The 26,589-nt window shown below is 45.0% G+C and overlaps 1 protein-coding gene across 1 annotated transcript; it reads right to left on the bottom strand.

Annotated features, from left to right (window-relative positions):
* Positions 1–3,142: 3,142 nt before the first annotated feature.
* LOC306661021 (tumor necrosis factor receptor superfamily member 10B-like) lies at positions 3,143–25,551 on the bottom strand. The gene is made up of 9 exons (XM_079139862.1): positions 24,086–25,551; positions 13,843–13,936; positions 11,183–11,296; positions 9,793–9,904; positions 8,608–8,824; positions 8,025–8,237; positions 7,462–7,617; positions 5,259–5,331; positions 3,143–4,054 (listed from the first exon to the last, which is right to left on the bottom strand). Exons 1-9 carry the CDS (start codon positions 24,215–24,217, stop codon positions 3,735–3,737), a joined length of 1,431 nt encoding a protein of 476 aa, XP_078995988.1. The 5' UTR covers positions 24,218–25,551; the 3' UTR covers positions 3,143–3,734.
* Positions 25,552–26,589: the final 1,038 nt, after the last annotated feature.

Here is a 26,589-nt window from a genome sequence, read left to right as displayed (position 1 = left end):
CTCCCCAAAGAATGGAAATCAGAAATAGACCCCAAATAGCTTACATTTTTATAAAGCCAAACAGAGGCCCCATGGCTAGGAGATGGAGGCTCAGTATACCTTCAGCTCTGATGCCTTTTGGGAAAGGGCTCCTTGCCTGCTGTGGCTGAGGACATCCTGGGCCTGCCCGCCAGCCTTCAGGGCAGCCCAGCTCCTGGCCTGCTGCGAGCTGGTGACAGAGGTTGTGGGGGTGGAGGGGAGGGCTTTGGTCTCGGTCCAGTCCAGCAGCACTGGACCCCTTCCTTTGCCCATCTCCAGGATGTAGACAGCCTCACATTCTGAGGGTGAGCCCCCAGGATGCTTAGGGATTTTGTGTTTGGGGGGCTTAGGACAGGGGTCAATGTCAGCCAAAAGGACGGTTGGAGAACAAGAGTCCCATGGAATGAAGGGTCCCGGGACATGAAGCCCTGCCTAGCGCTGGTTTAGGATGAAGGGGAGAATTGAACAGAAGGAAGAGCAAGGTTAATCCAGGAAAGAAGGGTGAGCCTGGGGAATTAAGACAGCTTGCAGCCCCTATGCTCTTCTTAGTGCCAGTGATGTGGACCCTGGTGGGAAGTGGCAGAGCCAGGAGGCAGCGAGTTGAGAGCTAAGGAGTTCCCTGAGAGAGATGCTTCAGGAGGAGGGACTGGGTGGGTCCCAGGGCGGGTCAGTTAGGTCTAGATAGAGCAAACCCAGAAACCAAGGCAATCCTGCAGGGATGGTGTGGTGCCAAGACCCGAGCTCTGAGCCTAATCCTTGTCGCGAGGCCCAGGCAGGGGCAGGTCTAAAATGGCATGAGCCCCGGGCGCCTGAGCCCCGCCTTCCAAGATCTTGACTGCCTCCTTCCAGTCCTACCGTCAGTTGGCTGGAAGCCAGTCATGTGCTGCCCCCTGCTGGCTGTCCAGCCTCCCTGCACCCCAGCTCTGCCCACAGCTTCCAGGGTGAGGCTGAGGTGGGGGCCGGGGCATCCAGGAGGGGGGCCGTGCAGCCTTGGCACCATCCCTTCGTGGCAGGGGACTAGGTGAGAGGGAGAGCTCAGTTCTGGAGTGGAAGGGGCAATGGGTCTCCCAGGTGCTTGCAGGGCTGAGGAACCTGGAGGCAGAGTGGGGAAGCCCACAGGAGAGTGACCACAGAACTCCCTCCCCAACCAGGGCCAGCTCACCCCTCAGGGACCCGCCCCACACAGCCCTGCAGCCCAGAGAAACCACCTTGGGAGGCTGTGGGTGAGCCAGACCAGAGCAGGTGTCCCTGTCGCCAGAAGGAAGGGCAGGTGGGGAGAAGAAGGAGGTGCTGAATTTCGGCCCCCCAGGAACCGGCCCTCTGGATTGCAGGGAGGCAGTAGAAAACACCCCCCAGCCAGGCCGACCCAAGGAATAAGGGGGAGGGAGAGGGCACGGGTTACATGGGGGGCAGGACATCTCCCCAGACTCGGGTCACTCAGAGCTGGTTCAGAGGATGAGAGGATGGGGGCAAAAGACAAAAACCACACCTCTTTTTATATAAGGTTTCATATTTAATTTGGTCATGAATTCATAAATACATGAGTATTTTGTACCTGACGGCCTTCCTGTGTGGCTCCATATCACCAACTCGTTTCCAGTGGAAGCAACAGCAGACGCCCAGCTTCCAGGGAAGCACCTGCTAACGTGCCCGTCTGCTATCAGCACTTGGTAGGCAACGTGGCAGAACCAGCCAGGGAAAAAGCTGACATCTGCATGTCACATCTGCTTCCTTTGCAAAAATAAGCACACCCAACACTGGGGAGGCAACACTTCATGAGATAGGACCCAAGGAAGTCCTCTGAGAGAGGCAGAGAGCTGAAACCTAACTGGCTTCCTCTCAGATGCGGGGACAAGTGTCCACCCAAGCAGCAGCAAAGGCGGAGAGGGAGCAGCCTGAGGGAGAGGGAAGGGTATGGGAAGATGAAGGGGTCTCCTCTCTGAAAGATGCACAGAGGCCACATTTAAAAAAAAAAAAAAAAAAACTGTTTTGTATTTGTTCTTTGTAGTTATACACGACACATTATGCACATGGAGCATAACTTCCCTTTCTTGTGGTTGTCCATGATGTGGAGTTATACTGGTCGTGTACAAACATTGATGTGGCCATATCACTATATTATGCTGATTTTAAGTCCTTTGGGTATATGCCAAGGAGTGGGATAACTGGGTCAAATGGTGGTTCCATTCCTAGTTTTTTGAGGAATCAGAGGTCACAAATTAATGTGCCTCTGGCTTTAGCCTGGTCATACCAGCCCTGGAATGAGAAAACATACAATGCCTTGAGATGAGAACTAGCATCTCCATGCAAGTGTCCTGCCATGACTGGAATACTCCGGAGAAGATTTTGCTGGAAGGTGGGCTGAGTTAATGAGGAGTTAAATACAGAGGAGAAAGCATCCAGGACAAAATGCCCATAGCCATTTTAGGTCTTTCTGTACCAGAATTTCAGAATCTGTATTTTTGTGTTAAATCTTACACCTAGAACCCCTATGCAAATAGAGGGCTTTGGTTCTCAAGTACAACTCTGTACCCCAAAATGCAGCTCTGGGGCTTGGATTCACAAGTAAGCGGTCCAGAGTTAGCAAATATTCCACGTTCGTGAGTACTGTCTATCCTTCCTTTCTGAGATCAAGGCAGACATCAGGGACAGATCCCCATACTCTTCCTGAGCTCCGGGAGGACTCAGAGTTCAATAACATATAGCAGCAAAGATGCCACCTCTGATCTAACCCACCCCCACTTCCCCTCTAGAGCCTCAGAGGAGGGAAGGAAGGTCACTACCCAGGTCAGGGTTTCACAAGGGTACAGTTCTCCTCAAGTTCCTGCTACATCTTCAGTAAATAACTATTCACGTGCAGAATAAACAACACATAGAAATGTCAGGTTTATATTTTGGAGATGATCAGTGGTAGAGCTCTTGACTAGCATGTGCAAGGCCCTGAGTGTGATCCCAACACCATCAAAAGAAATAAGTAAATCTGTCAGGTTTAAAAGACTAGGTTCTTTAGAAGTCGCTAAACATTGGAAAGTCATCAAAGTGCTTAAGAGAGAAACGAACTCTAATGGTGGACTACATATTTTGACACACAACAATTACAAAAACACAAAACTTCATAGTCATATAACATCAGAAATAAGTTAACATTTATGTAAACATAGACACACATAACAATTCTTCAGCCCCACCCAGGGCTGAAGTTGCACAGACATGAATGGAAGCTGGGATTCAAGAATTAACCAAAAGTGGGGGTGGGGCTGGGGCTGGGGCTGGGGGCTTAGCCTAGCACGTGTTCAGCACTAGGTTTGATCCTAAAAAAACCAAAAGGTTTTGTATCTACAACTAAAAGAAAAAAAAAAAAAAAAAAAAGGAAGACAAATTAGTTAATCACTAGTAGTTTTCAAGTCCCAATTAGCATAAGTTTGGGACTTTTTCCAAACCTAAGTAGTGTAAGTTTGGACCAACAGCAGCAAACTAAGTTCTCTGTGATCTCCTAGACTAGCACACTGGATGGGAGAAATCTATCAGTCCCCTCTGGTGGTGCAGGAGGTCTACTCCCGTGCGTTCACTCTTCCTGGTCTGTGGGTTTCATTCTTCAAGTGCACAAGAACTTGCACTTGTGCAAGAAGAAGAAGAAACAGTTACAGACCCGTCATGTGGAAGCTCTCCAGTGCTTCTTCTGCGGAGCAAATATCAAGGAACGAACATCTGTCTTTCTAAAGAAAGGACTCAGCAGTGTCTGCTCCATCTTCTTGATAGATAAATTTTCCAGACCTCACCATGTACTCCTCAATTTTCTCCCTTGCAGTCCTCTCCCCTAGTATTTCTAAGGCATCCAGCAGGCTGTTGATGGAGGCATCCCGGCCCATTTTGTTGAACCATTTCACCATCATTTGGTACAAAACATCTCCTGGGTCCTCTGTTTCACATCTGATCACTTGGATCTCATTATCTGTAAGGCCCAACTGGCGCATGAGCCTGTTCCAGGATTGATAGGGAATCACGTCGGGCTGGCAATTGAAAAACTGTAATAGGGCTGGAAGAGAAACATGAAGCACAGGTGAGTTGGAAGCAGTTACCAAGGGCGGAGGATCCTAAATCAGGTCAGGAACCCAAGTGTGGAAAGTAATGAGCTCCCTAAGCCCAGAAGCCTGTTGCGCCAACATCCCTACCTGCTTCCAGGAACACTGCCTAGGCCCCACCTGCACCCAAGACACTGGGGGAGAGTCAAAGGCAACGGAGAATACTGCCCTCAGGGGGCTGATGAGCCACCCGGGAAGGGTGCGCAGTCATTGTGGAGGAAAGCGACGTGTGATAGGTGCCCGAGAGGCTCAGGGGCGTCACGGGTGCTGTCTGTCATCCTGAGTGGCCACATCTCCTCCATGGAAGGAGCAGTGCCTGCCACCCAGACCCAGCTCAGCCTCCGACACTGCCCTGGGGCACGCTGGACGGGGGCAAACAGACCCAAAGGGACAGCTGGACCCGTGAAGCAGTCAACTACACCCAGCTCACGGGGCTGAGAGGGGCTAAATGAGACGTGCGCAGGATGCACGCACAGCGCGTCCTGGGAAAGAGAAGGGACGCAAGCTGACTTTTTTTTTTTTTTTGGTGGTGCTGGGGATCGAACTCAGGGCCTTGGCTTAGGAGGCAAGCACTCTACCAGCTGAGCTGAGCTATCTCCCCAGCCCCAAACTGACATTTTTCTAACAGCCTCACTTAAAGAAGTAAAAGGAAATAAGTGAAATTCATTTCGATAAGACGTTTTCCTTAACTCAGTATTGATAAAAAGTTATCATTCCATCATATAACCAATATTCAAAATATTATCCATGAGATCGTCTCCATTCTTTTTTTAACATCTGGCGTTTGAAATCCAGATTGTAGTTGACACTACAGTGCATCACACAGGGCCTGGCCGCAGGTCAGGTGTGCACTTGCCTCCGGGGGACCGTGCAGGCCTTCAGGGGGTCCTGGGGTATGCTGAACTGCAAGCAAGGAGGGAGCACGGTGGAAGAGGGGGGGTCCAGAAGGGTGCGGACCATGAGGGACAGGTGGGTCCCCGTGGGACAAGCAGAGGGGAGGAAGGGATCTGGTCCCCAAGGCCCAGTGACAGCAGCACAGAACTCCCTGCATCAGCTCCACCTGCCTTGGTGAAGCGCCATCGGCGACAGGGACAGCAGTTACAACACTGTTCCTACCCCCTGGACTCCTGTTTTATCATCCCCAAAGGAAACACTTACTCTCACGGGTGTCCGTCCCATCTGCTGGAATCAGCCTCCTCGTCCTCCAAGAAGGCTCCGATTCTGCAGGTCTCTGGAACAGAGGGGAGATGCCCTGGTCAGAGTCAGGGATCTGGGCTGTAGGCCTGGCCCTGACAACCAGCCAGGCTTGAGACCAGGACCACTTCCCTTATTCCTTCCAGGTCTGCGTGGAGGTAGAGATCAACGTCCCACCTGGAGCGGCTCACCTGAAGAGTTCCATTCCGAGCTCACTCCGTAAGAGGCAATACTCCCACCAGCCCAGAACTTCCTTTTCTGATCAATTCCCTCCCACCTCTGGCAGGAGACAGTGGCCTTCTCAGAGGCTTGATTCTCTTATTTTTGCAGTAGTGGGGACTGAATCCGGCGTCTTGAGCATGCTAGGCAAGTGCTTTACCATTAAGCTACACCCCAGTCCTTTTTTCCTTTGGTACTAGGACTGAACTCAGGGGCATTCTACCACTGTACTAAGACCCTAGCCCTTTTTATTTTTAGTTTTGAGACAGGGTCTCACTGCCAAGTTTGGCCTCAAACTAGTGATCCTCCTGCCTCAGCCTCCTGAGTGGCTGGAATTAAGGAGAGCTCCACCACACAGGGCTCTTGCAGATTTTTTTTTTTTTTTTTTTTTTTTTTTTTTTTTTTTTTGCCGTGCTGGGGATTGAACCCAGGGCTTTGTGCTTGGGAGGCAAGCACTCTACCAACTGATCTACATCCCCAGTCCTCTTACAGATTTTTTTATGAGACTCAGGAGAAGACTGGGCATTTGGCAAAATCCAAAGTCATAGCTGGTTTCGAGACTGTGAAGGTGTTCTGATCGATAATAATGTCTCATTTCAATAGTCGACATAAGGAAATGGAAGCATTAGAGAATCACCAAGAAGGCTGGGAAGCATTTGGTGAAATTAAACACCAGCTCTGAGCTTTTAAAACAGCTTGGAATCAAAAGATGCGTTTCTATATGGGATATGGAAATGTTCACAGGGGTGGCACCAGAGGCCTTGCCAAGGAGACGCGACGGGTGCTTTCCTCCCCTCCTCCCTCCTGACCTTTTCCCTCACCACTTTTTTTTTTTTTTTTAAATCGTGCTGCAGATGGAACCCAGGGCCTCCTACACGAGACAAGTGCTCCACCACCCAGGTGCCTCCCCAGCCCTTCTCTGCGTCCTTGAACACTGTTCTCAACAGTTCTGGCCACACAGCAGGCAGGGTAACGAAACCGTGAAGCAGGATTCTTGGAATGGAGCAGAAAAGTCAGTCACCCTGTAGACACGTTTGTATACTTAAAAAACCCCAAAGTTTAAATAGTACTGAAAGAGCAACAGAACTCCGAATGAATGGCTAAAAATGTAGTGAAACAACACATGAGAAATGAGATCCAATTTATAAAGTTTATAAAACACTTAAGTACAAAGAGAACAGCACTGTTGCGAAACAGAAATAATTTGTAGAAAAAGACAAATCTTCATTTAGCTGGGAAAAAAACCACTTGTCTTGAAATGCTGTCTTTTGCGATAAGAAAAACAATGAATATTGACAAGATCTCAATTCTTTCTAGGTTAAATTTTCATATTTAAGGTGAACTTGGAATAGAAATTCCAACTAGGAGCTGAGGATGAAGCTCAGTGGTTAAAGCCTTAGCCTAGCATGTGTGAGGCCTTGAGTTCCATCCCTTAGCATCAGAAAAAAAAATCCAAATATTTTTTGACATAGAGAAGATCTTATGGGTGAATTCTAAATTTTATCTGGGAAAAATTTTTAGTTTTAAAAAACTAAGGAAAACTTGTTTGGTTTATTATGAAAACAAAAACACTTCATGGTGTGGAAGAGTATTTCATATAATATATGATCTTTCAATAAAACGTCAATAAACTTATGCGTAAAGACTTGGAGAAAGAATCACAAGGAACTAACTCTCACAGTTATCTTGGGGCTTGGGAGAGATGAAGAAAGCTCTTATTCATTGAGATCCTTTCTAAACTGTTTAAATTTTCTCACTTTGAACATGTAGTCATATCTTTCTAAAAATATCAAGGTATTTAACCAAGTTGGAGGGATTATTGACCTTTTTAATGCATATTTTTCTTTTTTACTTTCTCATCATTAAAAGGAAACTGGATGTTTCCCCCTATGAGGGATGACACCCCCTCTCCCTGTCCACAGCCTGAGACCGCCTGTCCCCCACTCACCAGTAGACTTGTTACCTCTTCAGTGGCAACTGTCCCCAGATTTTGTCTGTCCCTTTGCTGCTCCAAGTCCCAGGTGGATGATGAGTTCCTGTTGCTTAGGATCTCATTGTGGTCATTGTCCCGAGCTTCAGGCCCTCCTGGGGTATTGTGTGAGACCTTGGGAATACAAAGTAATCACTCAGGAGTCCACACCCAGGGCTCCCTGCAAGGTCCTCATCCCCGCCCCCTGTGGGGTCATCCCAGGTGGGCACAGGTTCAGACCTCCATAATCTGTTGCTGGCACCAAGACCCTAGTGTTGTGCCAAGGAGGGTGACAAAGTCCTAAGTGACCCCACCCCCGGGGGCAAGGCCATGGGAGAGGATGTCTCCCAGGCAGCAGGAAGGACAGGGTAGCAGCATGGCCCACAGGCCTCCAGGGAGCTCAAAATGGCCATCTGCCTCTGTCAGTTGGCCCAGAGTTCCAGGCCACTTCAGAGAGCAAGGGCAGCATCACAGGACAAACAGGGATGGCCCTCCCAGGCTGTGCTGCCCAGAGACTCCAAGTGGAGGGAAGACCAACTCACTGAGTTCAGGTGCTCAGAGTCTTGTCCATAGCCTGGAAGAGAAAGGGGTCCCTTTAGCAAGTGGGCAGGGGCCTTACCTCCCTCCCTTCCTGAGGGAGTGCTGGGCCTCCTGGGCTGGGGACCCAGACACAGCACAAGGGGGAAACGGGGAGAAACTGAGGGAAAGAACCATGTTCCCAGTCTGCCTGGCTCTGCCCTGACCAAAGCTGTCTTCTACCCGACCACTTCCCCCGTGACCTGCCCCCGTCAAGGAGATCACGCCTCTCTGCCTGGTGGGCCCTGACCTCCTGGACTTGGCTGAGAGACGAAACGACGCTGAGAGACAAGGTGACTGGCAGCCCCAAGAGGGACTAGTGAGACCCTGGTGGCCATGAGGTGCCACGAGGTGGGAGATGGCAGGGTCACCACTGGGAACAAAGAGCCAGGCTCTGGGAAACAGGGGAGGGCAGGGAGTGTGTGGGGAGAGGGCAGGAAGCGGGCGGAGTGCCTGGCATGCCCACCCCAGCCAACACTTACGTAAAATGGTCTTCGCACGAGCGCATAGTTTCCTCAACATCGCATACTTCCACTCAGCCAGAATCACCAGTAGAACCACAACCACAGGCAGCACAACGCCTAGGACTATGGGGACTGCATAGACTGAGGAAGGATGGGGAGAGGAGGTAGTGCTCGGGTTGCCTGTCACCGGCTCTGCAGAAGCTGGGGTTTCCCTGGTGGCCTTGGTACCTGATTCTTTGTGGACACATTTGCGGTCACTCCAGGGGAGACAGGGACTCTCCTCCACCAGCCCTTTCTTGCATCTGGGCACAGAGAGGAAACAATGGGAAGATGTGAGAAAGGGTGGACAGGGGATGAAGGAGGGAGCCACGCTCCCCATCCAGTGTCCCCCAATGTCCCTGAGAAGGTGTTAGAAGAAGGATAGGCTCCTTGTGTTTCCAGGGAACCCCAATCCCATGCTCTGCCTGAGTCTGCGGAAGGATCTGAGCACACACCTTTCCATCCCTCAGAATCCCAGCTGTGTGTGGAGGTGCAGCCTTAGGGGCCTCTCTCCAGGGTGAGGCTGCATGGCCCTGGCTGGGGGAGGCCCTGAGTGAGGTGGGATCTCACCCTGGGGGGACAGCAGGAGCCCAGGCAGCCACAGCTGAGCCGAGCCCCCTGCCAACCTTTAACACAGCTGAGCTTCTGTGGACCTTCCTGTCTGACCTTCTTACCAAGCACAGCAAACAGCAGCGACAGAGAAGAGTAAATAAACTATCAGCCCCCAAAGCCCAAAATAGGAAAAAGATACATGTTTATTAGGGGTCAGGGGTCTGGAGTGAGGCTGGCAGAACTAGCTCAGGCCTTCATGGGAGCCTTTGACTTCATGAGCTTCTGTCGCACAAAAATTGATTAAAAATTACATTTTTATTACTGACTTGGGATATAATGAATATAAGCCTGGTTGAATTTTTCTACTCATTCTTCTGTTTTCCAAAGGAATTCAGTCATGTCCTGGGGCCCTCAAAAGGATCATGGGCCCTAAGTCATGGCCTCTTGTGGCCAGTGAACAAGTCCTAGGAGAAAAGGACAGGGGGAAGGGACCACTTCAGGGGCAGGTGTGAGGATGTGCAGAAGGATCAGGAAGGGCCACCGCAGGCTCAGAAAACTCCCAAGGGACACCCTGAGGGGTTGGGGGCCTCTGTAGGGCCAGGGGAGAGAAAGGGGTACAAAAAAGTCAGGTCTTCCAGGGCTTCCCTTGTGCTGGGAGCTCCCAGCCCTAGGATCTCACCCAGAGGTGCATCTGAGGCAGTACTCAGGGGACTCTGGATCCTGGAAAGTGCCCGGTTTGCACTGGCACACCGTGTCTCTGGTTGTGGTGCATGGGCTCTTCTCTTCTTTATCTGGAGATGAAGGATGAGTTTTGGGGATGAGTTGCCCTGAGTACCTCTCCCCTTCTCCACACGAACACCCTCCCAGTCAGCCCAGTTCTGCAGCAAGAGAGTATGGGGCACGAAGACCCTGTCACCTGTATTCAGACTCACACGGAAGGAACACGATTTATTATTGAGTGCATCAAATTTTAGATCCCAAGCTCCAGTGCAAGGAAGGGGTCTTGGGATGTGAAGGCTGGAGAACCAAGCACCTGCCAGGAAGTCGGAGCACAGAGTAGACAGTCTGGGACAAAATCCAGCCCGTTTCCACTCAGTCACTTATTTTCTTGTGCTCTAGACCTAAACGTTTTAGTAGGTCCAAGAATGGAGACATGAATGTGTGTTGGAGCTTTTGTGGAAGGTTGAGGCCTGAGGTCAGGGAGTGTCTGACCCCTGGGAAGAGAAGGTAATCCACACTGAGAAGAAAGTGACGGAGCCTGAGGGTGGGGATGGAGCACAACTGGATCCCCCCAGCTGGAGGCTGACCGCAGGACAGAGCAGGGAGCCTCCCTTCTCTCCATTCTTCCTCTGCCCTTCCCTGTATGTTCCGAGGGAGCCTGGTCAAATGCAAAGCAGGTAATGACTTGAAATCTGTCAGTGGACCCCCAAATCCCTAGCAGAGTACAGAAGGCTCAGAGCAGACCCAGAATTGAATCAGGCACTTCTCCTGAGTGCACGAGGTTCACTAACCCTCAGCTCTGGACCTCTGGACGGAGAGATGTTCTCCATCTACCGCTCGGAATCCTTGTATCTGCCCTTCAACATCCTTCTCGAATGTGCCCTGGTCTATGGAGTCCAGTGTCCTTGTCTTTATTGTGGCTTGTGTCACCTGCTCAGCCCTCTTGGGCTACCTCCAGGGAAGGGTCCTCTCATAGCCAGTCCCAGTGCACTCAGTGCCTGTCCTGTCCCAGGGCATATGCTGAGTAAGTGTTTGCCAAGTTTACAAATCAAGGGACAGTGACAGCAGCAGTAATTGCCCTGGAAATGCTTCTGAGGGGCAGAGGAGCCCCTCCCCTGGGGGCAGATGAATCTCCTACCCCTCCCTACCGCTGTTTTAGATGACTACCTTCTAAAGTGGCATGCAGGATACGTGAAATTTTCATTTTTTAACAACTGTGTTTCATGGAATCATAGGCGATCATGGGACAGGGCAGAAAGAAGACCAAGTTGGGCTGGAATTGAGGTTTCTGAGTCCACATGGAATCCAGTCCCAGCCCACCACCCTCCCTGGGGCCACTTGCTCTGTACCATCTTTACAGATGCTGCAGGGGAAGCAGGAAGAGAGGTTGTTGGAATGGTTGGTGAAGTCCACACCCTCCTGGCACTCCTTGCAAGCCCCAGTCTCAGGAGCTCGGTAGTAGCCTGAGGAGAAAGAGAAAAGCCGGGGAGTGAATGAATTTTACTGCAGCTGGCAGTGGTGAGCAGAATTCGCTCCCCAACAGAGGAATCTAAACAGCGACATCCACTCTACCTGGTCTGGCTCAGCTCCTCCTTTCTGTACCTACTATACAACTTAGCCCAGCACCCACAGAAGCACAATACAAGGCACACAGGAAATCCTGACTCACTATCCACAGTAAAAAGAATATGGTCCAATGAATTTTAACAATGTACTTTTTGACCTGAATACCCAAAATGTTATCATTTCAATATATAATCAGTATATCATAGTGAAACATTCTATTATTATTTAAAATACTAAGTCTTCAAAATCTGGTTATTTTTTTTAAGTCATAGCATAGGGATCACCTAGTATTCCACTTTCAGATACTGAAAAGGGAAGCACAAATTAAAGGTGAAGCAAGTAAGTAGGCAAGAAATAAAACAGATTAAAGCATAAATGAACTAGCAGAGATGGGAAAAACAAGGGAGAAAATCAATAAGACCAGGGCTGGGATGTAGCTCAACCCTCGAGCCCTTGCCTAGCAAATGTGAGGCCCTGAGTTCCAGCCCCAGCCCATCATGCCAGTAAAGGCGAAAGAGATTAATAAGACAATTATACTACATTTATGTATGACCTATCAAAATGTATACATACATTCTACTGTCATGTACAACAAATTAGAACAAATAAAAAAAGTTTTTTAAAAAAGCTGGTTCTTTGAACATAATCTACTAGGGTAATAATGGGGGAAAACTCAAAATATTAGAATCTGAAAAAAGTACTGACTTTATGGGGAAACAAAGTTTATAAGAGAATGCTGTGAACCTTGGTACATCCCCAAATTGGGCCAACTTGTTAGAAAAACAAACTACTGAAACCAACCCAAGGATGAGACAAGACAACCCGGCGAGCAGCTAAAAACTATAAAACATCACTGAAAGAAATTAAAGACAATCTAATAAAATGGAAAAATATCCCATGTTCTTGGATTGAACTACAGAAATCAACTGTCATGCCAATTCCCACCACAAAAGACCTGCCAATCAAGGGACAGAACTACGGAAATAGACTGTTATGCCACTTCCTGCCACAGCAGCCCTGCCAATCAGGTGAAAGGAGGGAAGGAGAAGGAAATGGAGACCTTTCAAGTAGCAAGACACAAAAACAGAGGCAGGGAAGAAGTTTCAAAAAACCAAGTTCTTAGACTTCAGCTAGACAACCGGTCAGGAAAGCAGCCATGCCCCAAAACTATCTGTTTTTGCCACTTGATTATTCAACACTGCTGGTGGTTCTCATCAGGGTAGTTGGCAAGAAAAAGAAATGAATGTGACCCGATTGAAAAGGAAATAAAAACCATATTTACTAATGGCACCATCTTATTGACAGAAAAACCTAGGGAACTGATGGAAAGAGGATTAAAAATAGTAAGTTCAGCAAGGTTAAAAAATATAAGATCAATACACAAAAATTAGCTGTATTGTTATATGCTCACAATAGGAACAATCCCAAAATGAGACTAAGATAAATTCATTCACAATAGCATCAAAAGGTATTAAGTATTTAGAAATAAGTTTAACAAAATAAATGCAAAACTTGTAATCTAAAAACTACAAAACATCACTGAAAGAAATTAAAGATGATCTAAATAAATGGAAAAATATCCCATGTTCATGGATTGAAAGACTTAATGTTAAGATGACTGTACTCTCCCAACCTGGCTACAGATTCAGCACATTACCTATAGAAAGTCAGCTGACTGCTTTATAAAGACTGAGAAGGTGATTCTAAAATTCATATGGAATCTCAAGGGATTCAGGATAACCAAAATAATCCTGGAAAAGGAAAACAAAACAGGAAGACACACTTCTGATTTTAAAACACACTCCAAGTTGGTACTGGAAAAGAATGGACACAAACAAATGGAAAAGAACTGAGAATCCAAGAATAAACTCTTCCATTTAAGTTCAACTGATTTTCAACAAGGGTGCCAAGACCATTGAATGGGAAAGTTGTCTTTTCAACAAATTGTGCTGGGACCGCTACATCTGGATAGCCACATGCAAGCGGAAGAAGTTGAATCCTTACCTGACACTACATACAATAAATTATTATCTCAAAATGAATCAAATACCTAAATGTAAGAGCAAAGACTACCAAACTAAACTAGAAGAAAACCTGGGGATAAATATTCATAACCCTAGATGTGGCCAAGGATCAGTAAATATCTAATGAATAAAAGGACAAGGAACAGTAGGAAACAGAAGTCTAGAAGAACATGGAGACAAGGGTGGTGTTAAAGATTACAACTGGAGCCAGGTGTGGTGGTCGCCTGTAATCCCAGAAGCTTGGGAGGCACAAGTTCAAAGCCAGCTTCAGTAACCAAGTGAAACAACTTAGCAAGATCCTGTCTCAAAATAAAAAAAATAAAAAGGGCGGGTGGTGGAGCTAAGTGGTTAGGTGCCCCTGGGTTCAATCCCTGTTACCAAAAAAAAAAAAAAGATTACAGATCAATCTTAGAATGTACCTGCTTGACACAATTTTTCGAAGAGACCCAATTCCATCCTCCTCAGGGTAGCTGATGCAAAAGCTCTAGAGCTAGTGGCTGGCCCAACCTGGACCTGTGGAGACAAAACAGGGATTAGCATGAATGGCTTCCAGATCTCACTCCTCACAAGATCCATCTCACATTCCTTCCCAACAGCTTCCAAAACTAAACAGAATTTGGATCTTCCTTCAAGTTCAAAAACTCTCAGCTATTTGTTTATATCTATGCCTCTTAGGACTTGACAAGTGATATACACATGAAAACCTCCTTTATTCTTTCACTTATTAAAAAACAGTATTTACTCAGATGGAGGAAAAGTAAAGGAAAAGTTTTCACAAGAATAAAATCACAGAAATTGCAACCTCTATTATACTGTCTTAGTGTGAATATTCTGTCTCCCTCTTTGTCTCTCTTGTGCACACAAATACACTTTTTAAAAATTGTAGTCAAACAAACATAAGATAAAATTTACCATCTTAATCATTGTACGTGTACAGTTTAACGGTGCTAGATACATTCACACTGCAGCGCAATCGACATCCAGAACTTTCTATGTCTTGATAACTGGAAAGTATTTGTCTATGAAACCATTGCCCATTCCCCACCCCTCCACCCCGACAGCCACCATTCTACTGTTTCCATGAACTTGAGTAATCTCAGTACCTCAAATAAGTGGAATCATACTGAATTTTCTTTTTTCATGACTGGCATATATCACTTAGCAAAATATCCTCATGGTTCATTCACATTGTACCATACAATAGAATTTCCTTTCTATGTATGTTTATTTCTATGTACATGCATTTTGCTTATTCATTCATCTATTAATGGACAATTAAGTTAATCCTGCCTTCTGGCTATTGTGAATAATGCTCATGGACGTACATGTACAAAATCTCCTTAGGGTTTTTCAATCCTTTCGATCCTTTGGCTAAGGGACGGGGATGTGGCTCAATGGTAGAGCATTTGCCTGGCATGCGTGAGGCCCTGGGTTTGGTTCCTAGCATTGCAAAAACCAAATAATTCTTTTGGGTCTGCACCCAGAAGTGGAATTGCTAGGTCACATGGCAATCCTATCTGTTATCATTCAAGAAGTGGCCATCCTGTTCTTCATCGTGTCCGCAACATTTTACATGGTCATCAAAAGGGCACAAAAGTTCTCCACATCCTCACCAGAATCTCTTATTCATGTTTGGACAGACCATCTTGGTAGGTGTGAGGTGGCATCTCCTTGTGGTTTCCATTTGCATTTCCGTAACAAACCGTGGTGCTGAGCATCTATTTTCGTGCTTGCTGGCTATTTATACATCTTCTTGGAAGAAATGTCTTATTCACACTCTTTGCTTATTTTTGAATTGTACTATTTGTTTATTTTATTGCTCTTCTAGGAGTTTTTAAAAAACATACTCTGGATATTGACCTTTCATCTCATTTCTCCCATTCTGTAGGTTGCCTTTCCTTCATTGACTGGGTCCTTTTACTTTGAGGCGAAGAAGTTTTTTATTTTGATGTAGTTCAATTTATCAATTTCTACTTTTGTTGTCTGTGTTTTTGATATCTTAAAAAAAAAAAAACATTGTCAAGTCCAATGTAATGAAGCTTTTCCTCCAAAATTTTTATAATTTTAGCTCTTACATCACAGGTCCTTGAACTGTGAGTTGACTTTCATAAATGGTATAAGGTAAAGGGCAATTTGATTCTTCCGCTGCTGAATATTCAATTTCCCAACATTATTTGATAAAACACTGTCCTTTCCATCATCTGTTGGTCTTGGCACCCTTGTTGAGAATCACGTGAGCATATGTTGGACGGTTTATTTCTGAGCTCTGTATTCTCTTCCATTCGTCTGTCTTTTCTTTATATTAGTACTATACTGTTTTGAGAACTGTAGCTTTGTAAAAATGTTTGTAAGTCAGTTAGTTGAGACTTCAAATTTTGATCTTTTTCAAAACTGTGTGGACTATCAGTATTCCTTGAGATTCCACGTGAATCGTAGGATGGATTTTTCAATCTCTGCAAGTATGCCATTGAGATTTTAGTAGGAATTGCATTAAATCTGTAGACCACTTTGGATAGAAATGACATCTTAACAATATTAAGTTAATTAATTATCATTCAGGAATGGGGGAATTTTATGGAATCTTGAGGATCTTCTACATATAAGAATATGTTGACCAGCATGGTGACATATGTGTATAACTGTAGCTATTCAGGAGGCTGAGGCAGGAGGATCACAAGTTTAAGAGCAGCCTGGGTGACTTATTGAGACCTTGTCTCAAAATAAAAAATAAAAAGGGTTGGGGATGTAGGTCAGTGGTCGAGCACCCCTGAGTTCGAACCCCAGTACTACACACGTTATCCACAAACAGATTTTACTTCTTCCTTTTCAATGCCTTTCTTTCCTTCCTTCCTTCCTTCTTTCCTTCCTTTCCTTTCCTTTTCTTTTCTCTTCTTTTCTTTTTTTCCTTTTCCTTGTCTAATTGCTTGGGCTAGGACTTCCATTACCATGGAAGTGGTGAAAGGGTCATCCTTGCTTTATTCCTGATCCTGGGGAAAAGGCCTTTAAGGCTTTCTCCATTGAGAAGTATGATGTTACCTGTGAACTTCTCATACGTGGCCATTAATGTGCTGAGGTAGTTTCCTGCCATCCCTGCTGTGTTGAGTGTTTTCATCATAAAAAGGTGTTGAATTCTGTCAAATCCCTTTCCTGTATCACTTGAGATGAGGATGATAATATAGCTTTTGTCCTGTCTTCTGTCAGTGCTGCTAACATTCTGTAAGTGTGGCATATTACACTGATTTTCATGCTAAATTATTCCCTAATTTCAGAAACAAATCCCACTGGTCATGGTGTAGCATTCTTTTAATGTGCCATTATATTCTGTTGGCTAGTACAATAATTGGCTGAGAATTTTTACATTAATATTTATCAAAGATATTGTTCTGTAATTTTTTTTTCTTGTAGTGCTTTTGTCTGGCTTTGGTATTAGGGTAATACTGGTCTCCTAAAATGAGTTGGGAAGGGTCTCCTCCTCTCCAATTTCTTGGAAGAATTTGAAGAGGATTGACAGTGCTTCTTTAAATGTTTGGTAGAATTTACCAGGGAAGTCATCTGGTCCTGGAATTTTCTTTATTGGATAGGCGGCTTTGGCTCCCTGATTGAATCTCCTTACTTGCTGTAGTTCTGTTGAAAACCTCTAGTTCTACAGAATTGAGTCTTAGTGTTTCCAAGAATTTGTCCATTTTTCATATGGGACCTAATACGTAGAAGTACACCTACTCAGAACATTATCTTAAAATCCTATTGATTTACAAAAAATCAGTTATATGTTCTCATTTTCATATATGATTTTTGTTTACTTGAGTCTTAAAGTTTTGTCCATTTTGTGAATCTTTTTATTTTATTTACTATTACTATTGGCAGTAGCAGTAGTACTGGGGATTGAACCCAAGAGTGTCCTACCATGAGCCACATCCCAAGCCCTTTTTATTTCTTTTAATTTTGAGACAGGGTCTCACTAAGTGAGACTGGCTTCGAACTTGAGATCTTCCTGCCTCAGCCTCCTGAATTACTTGGATTAAAGGTGTGTGCCACCAAGCCTAGCTTGCAGATCTTTTAAAATAACCAACTTTTGGTTTCTCTGATTTTTCTCCACTGTTTTCTAGTCTCTATTTTTTTTTGAATCTCTTCTCTGATCTTTATTATATATTACCTTCGCTAGCTTTGGGCTTTAGTTTTCGCTTCATTTTCATACAAAGCTGTACCTTCTTATATGTGGAATTCATCAAACTGAGAAAGTTCACCTTTGTTCTAAATATAATGAGAATTTTTTATTGCGAATGCATGTTAAATTTTATCAATTTACATGTTCATATAGGTTTTTTCCTTCACAATGTTAATATCATGACTAACACTGATTTTCAAATGCTAATTCGATTATATTCCTGAAATAAACTCCATTGGCTCAGAGTAATTTTTTAAAAAAGTTTCTAGACTCAATTGGCTTTTCTTTTTTACGTCTACATTTATAATGTATGTGATCAGAGTTCTTTTTGTCATATCCTTGTCAGATATTACAAAATATATACTGGCATTATACAATGATGATGTTCTATAACAACAATGGTGAACCGCCTCCTCTGATTTTTTCTGAAACAATCTATTTAAGGTTAGCACTGTTTCTTCCATAATATTTGCAGAATTATCAGTGAAATGACTGTGGGCCAGCAATTTTCATTATTTTCAGCTTTTAAATAACAGATTTCAATGCATAAATAGGTATAAGACAATTCAGATTATCCTTACATCTTGTGGCTATTTTGCGAAGTAGTATTTTTCTAGGAATTTTTCCATATCATCCAACTTGTTGGATTTATTGTCAGAGTTATTCATAAGCTCTCATTTTTATCCTTTTGATGGTGGTGCCGTTCGTAATATCCCATCATTAATTCTTTGGTTTTTTTAAAAAACATTTTGAGTTGTAGGTGGACACAATGCCTTTATTTTATTCATTTATTTTTATGTGGTGCTGAGGATTGAACTCAGTGCCTCACACATGGTAGGCAAGTGCTCTACCACTGAGCCACAACCCCAGCCCCCATCATTAATTCTTAATACTAGTATTTCCTGCTCTTGCTGTTGGTCTCAAACTCCTGGGCTCAAGTGACCCTTCTGAATTAACTTCCCAAGCAGCTGGGATTACAGGCATCTGCCAGCGTGCCTGGTTTGTTCTTGTCCTTGTTGTTTTCTGAATTTTGTTTACTAATTTTCTTCATTAATTTTTTGATCATTGCAGGGAGCCAGCTCTTGGTTTGTCACTACCTTTTATTGTTCATATTCCATCTCATTAATTTCTTCTCTCATTACTTCCTTCTTATTACTTTCTTTGAGTTTAATTTATACTTATTTTATGGGTGATTAATGTGGATCTTCAGGTCATTGATTTTTAAAAATTGTTTTGATGTTGACAGACCTTTATTTTATTCATTTATTTATATGTGGTGCTGAGAATTGAACCCAGTGAATAGGCGAGTGCTTTGCCACCACTGAGTCACAACCCCAGCCCTGATTTTTATATTTTTCTTATTTTTTTCCTTAGGAATTTTACTGAACTACAATTCATGAATCATATAATTCACCTCTTTAATGTGAACAACTCAGTGATTTTAAATTTATTCACAGAGGTTCACAGTCATTACTTAAAAATCAATTTTTGAACACTTTTAAAGAAACTCCATGTCCATCAGCAATAACCCTATTTCCCCTAAACCACTATTCATTTAACAGAAGCACTAAAAGTTATATATTTCACTCTCAAAGAACTACTTTAGCAGTACCTCAGATTTCCAAGTGTTACACAATCATTACCATTTAGTGTGAAATATTTTTAAATACCATGTTTATTCCATCAGCTCAGCATGGATTATTATTAAATAGCATGTTGCTGAGTATCAAAATTTGGGGGATCTTTCTAGATATCGGTATTGATTAACAATTTAATTTCATTGAGGTCAGAGAACATATTCTGTATTATTTTATTCCCTTTACATGTATTTAGATTGCTTCATAGTCCACAATGGGATATATCTTGGTAAAAGTACCATGCTTACTAGAAAAGAATTTATGCTATGTACAATACAAATACATCACAACGAATCCCACTTTTACACATAAATTATAATATACCCATTAAAAAAGAAAAAGGGAGATAAATAAAGAAGGGGGTTCAAGAGAGGGAGGGAAGGAGGGAAAGGGAGGTACTGGGGAATGAGACCCACCAAATTATGTTATGTACATGTACAGGTATGTCCCAATGAATTCCACTACTACATATAATTTTAACGTACCAATAAAAACAAGAAAAAATAATGAATTTTCAGTGACTGTTCTGCATGCTATACACACATCAAAGTGGTTGACAATGCTCACGTATGTTATTATTTACTACTTTTCATCTGTTAATTCTATCAATTGCTGAGAAAGGACTGATATGATCTGCCTTTAATCCTGTAGACTTTTTCCTTCACATATTTTAAAGCTCTATTATTAGCACACATGAGTTTATTATTATCATGACTTCAATCAATCGATGTTCTTTTTTTTTTTTTTTGTACTTGGGCTTGAACCCAGGAATGCTTAATCACTGAGCAACAGCCCCAGCCCTTTTTATTTTTAATTTTGAGACAGGGTGTCACTAAGTTGCTGAGGCTGGCTTTGAACTCAGGATCCTCCTGCCTCGACCTCCCACTGGGGATTACAGGCATGCACCACCATGCCTGGGTGAATGATATTCTCAGCACCACAAATGGTGGTTTTTTTTTTTTTTTTTTTTTTTAATCTCTGGTAATCTCAAGTGAAAATTCCACAGCTGATTAGCTCCTGGAGCCCTGGAGCCTGGGCTGGTTCTTGGCACTTGACTCAGCTGCCTTCGAGCAGCAGCCCAGAGTACAGGCTGCTCATTCATTCAGTGGGGGCTCCTGGTGACCACACTGTACAAGAAACTGGAGTACCAACAACAGGGACTGGCACCTTCTTTACTCAGGACACTTCTGGTTCACAGGCAGCTGGGACTCAGACTTAATAACCTCAAGGTCAACTGAAGTGAAAGGAGCCTGGAGTGGTGGCTCCAGGAGAAGCGACAAATACCATCTGAGGGACTCTGGTTTACACACAGTGAAACGGAGGAAGGAAGTGGAAAGTGGCAGGGGTAGGTTGTGGCTCGTGGCTACCTTTGATGGTGGGAGGCTGAGAGTGAGTCAGACTCCGCTCCTGGGTGTGTGTTTACGGGAGTGTGAGTGTGTGACAGGGAGCTTGTTCCCAGCGCTGGCCCGCACAGACTGAGTCACCTTATCCTCCCCATTTCCTGTCTCAGGCATTCCACTGCCCCTCCAAAAACGGCCTGGTTGTCTGAAACTGAATGGCTTTAACTTTGGCTTAAGACAAGGTCTTCCTGTTGTCCGAAGTCCGCTTCCTAAGTTTTATTTTGTCGGCTTGTTTGGTCTTTTGTAGAAAGACCCCTGGATTAAAGAACCAAGTCATGTGACTTGTAGCCCAGAGCCAGGTGTGGAATAGCTCCGTGGTCCTGGAGAAGCCACTTCCCTCCTCTAAACATGTTTCTCTTCCCTGGAATAAGAGGGACCCTGTGCTAGCTCAGCGTGGGCCTCATAGATGGCCATTGACTACTGCCCTGGGGACAGGCCAGAGAATCAGTGACCCAATCAATGGTGGGGCTGCAGCTGATCACCCACCCCTGCCCAGTTCCTCTCCTCACCAAATGGGCTTTGTGGTCTCAGTGCTGCTCAGATGAAACAAAGATGGCAAGGGTTCCCCGCAGCCTGGGGGTTGTGAGAATTAGATATGTTAACAAATGTAAAGGAGCTGAGGACAAAGCCTGGCATCAGCAAGTGCAGGTTTACACTCTGGTTTGTTTAAACTCATCACCCACAATGTTGATTTTAATCAAGCCACAGCCTCAGGAATACCACAGCAGGTCTCACCAGCATCCAAGCCTCTTTAGAGGCCAGCTGAGGGGGGTTGGGCCTCTTGTGCAATCTTCATGCTGCTGCCTATTAGTCATTTAAGTTTATGGAAACATCTCCTCTATCAAACTGTGGGAAAAAAGATTCATACAGGTCTGATCCCCACCCCGTCCCCCAGGCCCAGGCTGTCTTAAGAATGAAGCTCACCATCTACTTGCTGGGAGAACTGGACCTCCGCCACCACCCAGGACACACTACTGAGTGCAGAGATGTCGCAACTACCCAAGCACCAGCTCCAGGGTGCAGCACCGGCAGGGGATGCTGCAGAGCCCCGGCTCAGATGTCAGTACAAGCAGGTACAGCCACTAATAGGTGGAAAATGTATGCCCTGTGGCCATTCAGCACCAAGTGCCGACACCACCCCTGAGGAAGTGACCTGTCCTCCCACACAACTTCATACAGTGACCAGCTCACTGCAGCTCACAGAGCAGACTTGTGTGTGCTCACTATCTGACATAAGAGAAAGCTGGGGCCACCTCCAGGTCACAGGCCTGGAGAGGAAGAGCAGCACACCATCTCTGGCCTTCAACTAATACTGCCCAGTGTCTGAGCATCTGAGATGCCAAAACTTCCCACTTTGATAAAGAGGGACCCATGTGGAAGGTCCAGGCACAGGCAATGGACAATCCCAGCATTTATAGGGCGGTGATCTCGGCTCAGAACCTGGGCTCTGGGCCAGACTTCCTCTGATGAAATCCCTCTGTCAGCCCAGGGCAAGGTCAGTCTATGTCCATTCATAGATGCTGCTTAGTGGCAGGGACTGGACTCAGGAGCCAAGGTTTCAAGTATGCAGTTGGAATTCCAGGCTCCCGGCTGCCTAATCTGGTGTCTCCTGCTCATCTACTACCCTGGAAAATCCCCTGGAGGTTGGAAAACCTCTAAAAGCTCTGCAGAATCAAAAGCACAATGCTGTGGTGTATCATTTTTTACTTGTTAGATTAGCAAGGAGTTAATGTTGCTATATCCGAGCTGCCCTTGCAGCTAGGGACAGAGGAGAGTTTGTATACTCTAGGTGTGAATATCAAACAGGTAGAACCTTCTTCTGAAGGATAATGTAGCAATATCTGAACAAATTCCAAAATTGGCTCAAGAATTCCATTCTAAGGACTTACCCAGTTTCATGGTGCACATGGATATATGCACCTGTGATACATACCTGTTTACTACAATGCTACTGGAATTAGCAAAAACAAAACCAAGATGTAATCTGAACAGCTACCTATAGGATGGAAGATCAAGACAAACCGTGGTTCACCCATAAAATACTAACCTGTTGTTAAAAAAAAAAAAAAAAAAAAAGTGCAGGTACATAAAACATCTCATGTAATTTATTATTAGCTTCATAATTGTAAAGAGCTCTACATAATGGAAGAAAGGCTGATTTATGGAAGGATGACAGGGCCATTTGGGATACCAGAAGGCCTAAGTCTCACATTTCCAAAACAAGCAGATTCAGACTTTTGACCTTGATGTCTACATTCCACTGAATACACATAGACCTGACAAAAGTAATCCATTCATCAAACAGTATTAAATGTGGATCCCACAATAAGTGTCTGTGGCTTAAAAAATGTGGATCTCACCTAATATAAACTGGTATTCAAAACATAAATTCCCTAATTATTCTGAGATTTTGACAAATAAAAATGCTATTTCCTGGATTAAGTGTTAATTTGTTAAATGAAATATTAAAAATGTCATGAGACTCGCAAGGCTGTGCTATGGTTTGGACATGATTTGCGGATATCCCCAAGGGTCCGGTTTTGGAAGCTAGGTCGGGTGGTAAGAGTGGGTGGGGCGTTTAAGAGGAGGGGCCGAGTGGGATGATATTAGGTCATTACCGGCCTTGTCCAGGAAAAAATAAGGTAGTTCTTAGTGCTAGGAAGAGAGTTGATACAAAAACACGTGCCTGAATCCACCACCCTCTCAGGGTTCTTGTCTTGCCCTGCGATCTCTCCCGCTCCCGCCCTGAAGCCATGCAATCAGTAGGCCCTTCACTGGAGCTGGAGCTGTGCACTTGAACTTCCAGAAGAGTGAGCCAAATAAAATTCCTTTATATATGACCCAGTCTCAAGTATTTGTTGGAGCAGTGGAAAACGGAATCACACAGGTTGGTTTGTTTTTCTGGTTTTGAACTTTTTTCCCTATCAGGCAAGTAACATCTACCTAGAAAGTACAGCCGGCCCGGCCCCGCCCCGCCCCCGCCACACGCACGCCTTTCTCCCTACACTAAATCACGGTCCCTCACAGGGAATCAAGACATAACTTTCGCTTGCGGCCTCTACAATCCTCTAATCCTGATGAGAGGCAGGCCAGGGAAAGTTACTTTCCACCGCCTGCGTTTCGATCCATGGAAGCGCGTGGAGCGGGAGCATGAAAGAAATGGAAAAGTCCCTTGGTCCTCCTCCAGGGAACGGTGGAACTTGCTGCGTCCGTTTTGAAATGCCCCAAAAGTGTCCCTAACCCGTGGAGAGGCGCGCGGGGCAGCAGCTCTTCTCCCCCTCACCCGGGTCGGTCCTGGGCGCCCGGGACCTGGACTTTCCCTTTCCCGCGGCTGCTGGGTTGGTCCTGCCCGGGCTTGCCGGGCGGCGGGCGACCGGGGCCTGGCACCCCCACCCCCACCCCCACGCCTCCTGTCCCCTCCGGACGCAGAAATGCTCCGAGAATCGGAGCCGGGACTCACCAGCAGCACCATCAAAACGAGAACAAGGGGCTTGATCGAAGGCTTAGGCGTGGCCGCCTGCGCTGGGCTGGGGCCCGGGTCGCGCCCGCCCGGGACCCCAGGGCCGCCGGGCGCGCTCCCCCTGGGTTGCATCGTGTTAGAGCTGCCCTTTCCTCGGTCTCGTGACTTTGATTTGGGCACTGGCCGAGGAATCTTCCGCGTTTTACGTCTACTGGGAAATGTCGCCGAGCTTTGCTGCGCGCGCTGCCACCTGCCGCGTTCGCTCTCTTCTACAGTGATTTGCTAAACTGTCCCGAAGACACAAAAGTCACGCCTACTTAGTCTCACGTGGGAAGATGGACGTAATCCGACATTACCCTGAGATCCACGCCTGCCACGCCTCCTTAGTTAGCCCAGAAGTTGGGTTCGGCCGGCCGGATCCTCCCTGGATCTGGGGCGCTTGCCTTTCCTGTCCAGGAACTCTACCTTCCCTTCTCCCACCGCCTTCCGCCTGGGAACTCATGTACTTCCCCTCCCTGGTGATCGCGTGACTCAAGGATGTCGCTCTGAACGCAGCGAATGCGTGGGTGGCTGGCTGGACAGGAGGCCGGGAAGTGCAGGTCTGAATCTAGAGTCCCCAGAGGGCTGCCACACCCACCCAGCTGCCCATCACCCCAGGGCAGTGAATCATCCGTAGCTTGGTCTCAGGGTTCCATGCCAGTGGAATGTCATCTTCACCCTACTGCGCCTGACTCAGGCAAGCCCCAGGAACCCAATTCTACCCTTCTGCTGGGCGTTCCCTCCTTGTTGGATTCTTGAAAGACTTTAGGAAACACAACTGCGGGACATTCTCAAGCACAAGACACCAAAGGGCCTTAAGCACGTGGGTCAAGTTTTTCCAGCTGCCTCCACACCCAGCGCTGCGCTGGACTCGGGGCATGGCCGTCCAGGATCCTGCAAGCCAAGAAGCTCAAGGTCCTGTCTTGGCGTTACAGGATTTTGTAGGTGCTGGGGAGTGGATGGAAGCAAACGGAAGCCAGGTCCTCTCGAGCTATAACCACCCCGTACTTGTGTACTGCAGGTGTGGGTTGAGGTTCATTTTTCTTCATTTTATCCAGTTATTTCAACACTATTTGTTGGAAAAAAAAAAACAAAAAAAAAACAAAAAACACACTTTTCCCCCATTGAATAGGCTTGCTGCGTTTGTTGAAATGCCATTGAACAGATATGTGTAGGTCGAGTCTAGTTTCGTTTCAGTTCCTTTGATTTTTGTTTACCTATCCTCATGTCAATCATTGTCTTGATTTCTGTAGCTTTATAGGCAGTCTTGGAATCAAGCAGTGAAGTCCATCCACTGTTCCACCCTCAAAAAGTTTGTATTTCCATATAAATTTTATATAGAATAAAATGTTCAATTTTTAAAAAGAATGCTGGATTTTTAATTGGGATTGCATTGAATATAGATATCATTGCATAGAATTAACATTCAACCATTTTTGGGCCTTATAATTCATCAAAAAATTATTTATTTCTATCTTCTTAAGTGTGACAATGTTTAACAAGCTCTGTGACATTTTTAAGTGTATTCCTAAATATTTTTAATGCTATTTTGTTAGCGGAATTGGCTTAGATTCTGTATTTTAAAATTTTTTGTCACTTCTATATAGAAGTACAATTGATTTTTATGCATCGGTCTTGTATTCTATGGTCTTGTTAAATTTGTATATTATTTCCAGTTGTTATTTTGTAGAGTCTTTAGGTTTCTTAATATAAGCAATCAGACTTTCTGTCGCTGAAAACAGCTTTAGTTTTCTTTTTCCCCCAATCTTCATACTTTTTTCGTCTTGCTTAATTGCCCTGGCTAGGTCATCTATCTAGTACAATGTTAAATAGAATTGGTTGAAGCAGAGATGCTTGTCTTATTCCCAATCTTAGAAGGAAAGCATCCAATTAGGTCCTATTAGATAGGATGCTTATTGTTGTTTTTTTTTAATAGAGGCTTAATGTCAGGTTAAATTCCCTTCCATCCCCAGTTTGTTAAGAATTGTTATCATGAACGGTTGTTGAAATTTGTCAAATGATATTTTTCTGCATCTGTTAAGATGATTTCATAGTTTTTCCTCTTTTATGCTATTAAAATAATTAATGGGTTTGTTGTTCAAACGTTATATACAATAAATTTCACTTGTGATGTGTTTTGATGTATTATTACCTTTTTTACATATTGCTAGATTTGATTTAGTAATACTGTTTTTTTTTTTTTTTTTTTCTTTAACAATACTGAGAATCAAAACTAGGGGCGCTCTACCACTGAGCTACATCCCCAGTCCTTTTTTAAAACATTTTTTATTTTGAGACGGGGTCTCTCTAAGTTGCCCAGGCTAGCCTGGAACTTGAGATCCACATGCTTCACCCTCAAATTGTGGGGAATACAGGAATGTGCCACCATGCCCAGCTGGCAATACTTTAAGAATATTTTTGTGTATATGTTCATGAAAGATATTGGTTTATCATTTTCTCCACTA

Source organism: Sciurus vulgaris (assembly GCF_902686455.1).
Source record: "Sciurus vulgaris genome assembly, chromosome: 5".
In the NCBI taxonomy this organism is placed as follows: domain Eukaryota; kingdom Metazoa; phylum Chordata; class Mammalia; order Rodentia; family Sciuridae; genus Sciurus; species Sciurus vulgaris.
This window is presented reverse-complemented; position numbering and strand designations above follow the sequence as displayed.

Excerpts from the sequence above, each read along its gene's own strand:
- LOC306661021 (XM_079139862.1), bottom strand. The coding sequence starts at position 24,217 with ATGCAACCCAGGGGGAGCGCGCCCGGCGGCCCTGGGGTCCCGGGCGGG. Across the intron at positions 13,937-24,085 it reads TCGTTTTGATGGTGCTGCTG|GTCCAGGTTGGGCCAGCCAC; the intron begins GTGAGTCCCGGC and ends TTGTCTCCACAG. Across the intron at positions 9,905-11,182 it reads CTGCAGCATCTGTAAAGATG|ATAAAGAAGAGAAGAGCCCA; the intron begins GTACAGAGCAAG and ends CTTCATCTCCAG.